Genomic DNA, 4,768 nt, shown 5'->3' on the forward strand with positions numbered 1-4,768 from the left:
CAAGTGCAGATTCTATTCAAGTATGCTTCCAGAATGCTTGGCATAAAATGTTCTTGAATGGATATGAAATCAGGCTTAGGTCATCAGACATCAGTTTTCTTCTTCTTCTTTGGCACAAACTGTCGAGCCCATAGATGTTTTCCCCTGGTCATGGACTTGACTCTCATATTCCTGTCTAGAACAGGGAAGAGTGTCATCTGTGAGTAAAATGTAACGTGCGCGTACAGTGGTGGCCTACTTTCGATTGGCTCCTCTACATTTATTTCTTCAATATCTCCATAGTGCCTGTGACATGGAAGAAATTTTTGAAACAAAATTAGAAACTGCATATATAGGCAAAACTAATGAAATGAATTAAATCTACTGAATTTTCTCCTGAAATTCATTTTGTGTTCCTTATGATATCCTTTCATGTCTTTTATGTCAATTATATGTATTATCAAATTTATCACTTTAAGTAGTAGATTTCAGATTTTGTGACATCTATTGATCGCCTTCACAGATTGAGAGGTTGGAGTGTATTTCTTCACACCTCCCTTTATGAGGACATCACAACGGTTTTTCTGGCGCCTAGCAAAGAAGATAGCAGCAACCTGTTGAGCATTTTGCAATCTTCGATGAGGTTATCAGTCATGTTTCTAGTGTGCTGCAAAAGCTCTTAGTGCCTACTACCCTTGTTCGTCCATCGAACTCGACAGCATCCTTCTTGATTGTTGGGATGTTTGCACTCAATTCCAACTGCCACACTTAGGTCTTCCTCTGTCAGCGAATCGTTTGAAAAGCATGTACAAGATCACGTGCAAGCATATTAATTAACTTGCATGGCATGGCAAAGAAAAACACATCGGTTATCAGTCCTTAATTCACAAACTATGATGTTGGTCATGGCTTTCATGGAAGACCCGGATAGGGCATACCGTTGGGACCCCCTTGTGACGCCATTGATATGGACCTCTTCTGTGATGTCACCACGATGACTATTGTGTTAAACCCGGTCATTGCATGTACGTAGTCTTCTGTATATTGTTGTAACTACTTCCTAGCTTTGAGGATCACAACCACTCTCCACGTTGGCCCTGCGTGCCGTGTATCATGGGAGAAGTTGGATGACCGCGGCTATTTGTACCTCTATAACTCTTGCCATAATCAATACGATAGAACTGTGAGCACTCTCTCCCTTTAGTTTGGTATCAGTCGCCATGGTCTTCGAGGACATCTTCGGCGAGCCCCCATCTCCGGCCATCCCCTCGTCCTCCCCCGAGACCTCTCCTTCCCTTTCCCAGAGCACCACCGCTGCCCTCTCCTCCGACCTCGCCCCAGTCCTCCTGTCTGCACCCGCTCCCCGTGTCGTACCACCGGCCAACTCCGTCCTCATCTCCTTACACAATGATCATATCTCCAACCACATAAAATTCAAACTAGATCCGGCCGAGAACAACTACATCAAGTGGCGAACTTTCTTCTACTGCGTTCTCATGCAGTATCGCGTGCAAGATCACGTGGATCGCCCGCCTCCTCCCAACCCTTGTGTGGCCTGGCTCGCGGTCGATCATCGCCTCACCCTTTGGATCTACTTCACCCTCGCCGACTCCATTCTCGAGCTCGTCATGGGCGGCACCGTATCTGAGACTACTTCCTGGCGAACGAAGGCGCCCAGTTCCTCGACCTGACGCACCAGTTCCGGAACCTGAAACAAGGAGACCTCTCCGTCTCTAACTATGCTTGCCGTCTCAAGGCCCTCGCGGACGGCCTCGCGGATACCGGTCACGCGGTCAAGGATCACGACCTCACCATGCAGCTCCTCCATGGCTTGGATGCCCGCTTCGACACCATCCGCACCATCCTCGGTGATACGGTGCCTCTGCCGCCATTCCACATCGCTCGCTCCCGCCTGTATCTTGCCGAGTACAACATCAACCTCTGTGCGGCGGAGGCCGGATCTGCTGCCCTCACCATCTCCGGCGGCCTCAACTCCAACAACGATCACGGTGACCGCGGCGATCGCGCCGACCGCAATGCTCGCGCCCCCCGTCGGGCCGTGGCTCTAGTGGCAACACTAGTAGAAAAGGGGGCAAAGGTCCAGGCCGGGTCAGCCCATTAGTCCCGGTTCAGTCACGAACCGGGACTAATGTGAGCATTTTTCCCGGTTCATGCGGCTAAGGCATTAGTCTCGGTTCACCTGAGCCCTTTAGTCCCGGTTTGTGTCTCAAACCGGGACTAAAGGTCCCATTTTCAAACTCTACCCCCCCCAGGTGGATTGCCTTTTTTGTTTCGAAAAAATCAAAAGAAAATGATAAAAACTTCAAAAAATAAAATCCTTCGAGAGGTAGTTATATTACTACATCTACTAGTTAGGAAAATTTAAAAACTTAAATTTGGACATGTTTTGCAAAAAATATAGGGAAAATGTAAAAAGGCTAAACTGTTCAGGATGGCACCGCAGAAATTATATATATCCTGATAATTCAAAAAACATGAGCACAGTTTTTTTGAATTTTGGTCAACTATGGTCAAACTATGGTCAAATTGTGGTCAAACAATGGTCAAACTACTTATTCAAGAAATATTAGTGTTACGAAATAATTATTTCAGTTTTTTGAATTTTGGTCAAACTATGGTCAAACTGTGGTCAAATTGTGGTCAAATTGTGGTCAAACTGTGGTCAAACTACTTATTCAAGAAATATTAGTGTTACTAAATAATTATTGATTTTTAGAACAATAGTTTCAAACTCAAACAGTGAAATGTGTGACTTCATGCTCAAGCTAAATTCCTGGGAGTTAATAGGATTGACATCTTATTATTGTGAGGAAAACAACAAGTGGCGATGACCGCATGCATGGACGCGGCCGCACTGGCGGTCGTGGGCGCGGCCGATCCGACTCGGGTGGTACCGGGTCTGCTCCGCCTCAGCCATCCCCTTGGACCGGGTACTTCGCTCCGTACGGCATGGCCCTCCCCGCCCCTCGCTCCGGGTGGGTTCCTCCCAAGGCTGCCGGTGTGCTCGGCCCTTGTCCCGGCATTCACTCTCAAGTGTATCCACTGATGCTGTCCGGGCCGTCGCCGCCGCCTCTGTCTACACCACCGTTCCAGACCGGTCCGCATTCCTGGGATCACGTCGCCCTATTCCAGCACGCCTACAGCCAGCAGAGTCTTCCTCACCACAGAGCTTACGGGATCCTCGACTCTGGCGCGGCCACACATGTCACCGGCAACTCTGGTAACCTCTCTACGTTTTGTTCTTTTCCAAAGCATAATTCATCTAGCATTACCGTCGGTAATGGTGATCGTCTCCCTATCATTGGCATGGGTTCTACCACCCTTCCTCCTTCTAACCTTTCCCTCGCCAATGTTCTTGTCTGCCCTCATATTGTCAAAGATCTTATCTTTGTTTGAAAGTTATCTACTGACAATAATGTTTCCGTTGAATTTAATCCTTCTGGTTTCTCTGTGAAGGAACTTCCAACCCGGAATGCTCTTCTGAAGTCCAGTAGCGCTGGTCCTCTCTACCCGTTCTATGGCAATAAGTCTGTCGATGGCGCTGCTTTCTTCACCACTCCAGGCGACTTGTGGCACCAGCACCTCAACCATCCGGGCAAACCTTCACTTGCCTCTATCTCCAAGGATTTTTTTCCAGATTGTAATAACACTGCCCGCTCTCCTTGTATGGCATGTCAATTAGGACGGCAGCCCTGTTTATCTTTTTCATCTTCCCACAATTGTACTAGTGCACCTTTTCAACTTATTCATTGTGATTTGTGGACCTCCCCGGTTGTAAGTTTCTTTGGTTATCAATACTATCTCATAATTCTCGATGATTACTCCCATTACTCTTGGTCCTTCCCCTTGCGCCACAAGTCCAACACCTCTTCTACCTTACAACGCTTCTTCACCTATATCCTCACCCAATTTCATACTCTCATCAAATGTATGCAGTGTGACAATGGCGGGGAGTTTATCAACACTTCTCTCCGCGACTTCTTCTCGACCAACGGTATCGTATATCGTCTCTCTTGCCCTCACACTTCTCCACAAAACGGCAAGGCTGAGCGCATGCTTCCCACCACCAACGACATCATACGCACCCTTCTCATTCACGCAAACTTACCACCTCCCTTTTGGGTCGAGGCCCTACACACCTGCTCAATCGCCGCCCCTCCAACAAGACCACCCCGTACACCCCATTTTTCCTCCTCATCGGCGTGCATCCTCGTTATGACCACCTCCGTGTGTTTGTTTGTTTGTGTTTCCCCTATCTCTATGCCACCAGCCCTCACAAATTAGCCCCTCGCTCTATGCGTTGTGTTTTCCTTGGCTACCCATTAGATCACAAAGGGTACCGCTTCTTCGATCTACACTCCCGTCGCGTTATCGTTTCTCGACACATTATTTTTAACGAGACTGTTTTTCCGTACACACCCCCGGTCACAGACGCAACTACCGCACCAGATCCCGCCCCTCCCACTCACCTACACACGATCCCCTCCGGAATCCACGCCCACCCACCAACATCAGACGCCAGCGGCCCCACGCGATCCGCCTCGCAATCTGCTCCGCCGCCCGCCTCTTCCCACACGTCTGCCTGCCTCCCCACCGAGCTGACCGGGCCAGCCCACCCACCTCCCACATGCCACGCGCCATCCCCGGGTTCACCCTCGCCAGATTCGCCTGACCCACCTAATCCTGCTCCCCTAGGGTCACCCACGACTGCTCCCCTCGAATCGCCCGCGCCTGCTCACCTCGGATCTGCCGCCCACCCCGCCCAGCG

General features: G+C 49.5%; 1 protein-coding gene across 1 annotated transcript; it reads left to right on the forward strand.

Moving 5' to 3' along the window:
* The first annotated feature begins 1,199 nt into the window (after positions 1-1,199).
* LOC147989969 (uncharacterized) lies at positions 1,200-3,396 on the forward strand. Its single transcript, XM_087536735.1, is given in 4 exon segments — positions 1,200-1,617; positions 1,620-2,030; positions 2,402-2,408; positions 2,811-3,396. Coding segments are annotated over 4 exon segments (1,422 nt in total).
* Positions 3,397-4,768: the final 1,372 nt, after the last annotated feature.

This window comes from Triticum urartu, chromosome 1A, assembly GCF_056163025.1.
Source record: "Triticum urartu cultivar PI428250 chromosome 1A, HENAU_Tu73, whole genome shotgun sequence".
Taxonomy (NCBI): Eukaryota; Viridiplantae; Streptophyta; class Magnoliopsida; order Poales; family Poaceae; genus Triticum; species Triticum urartu.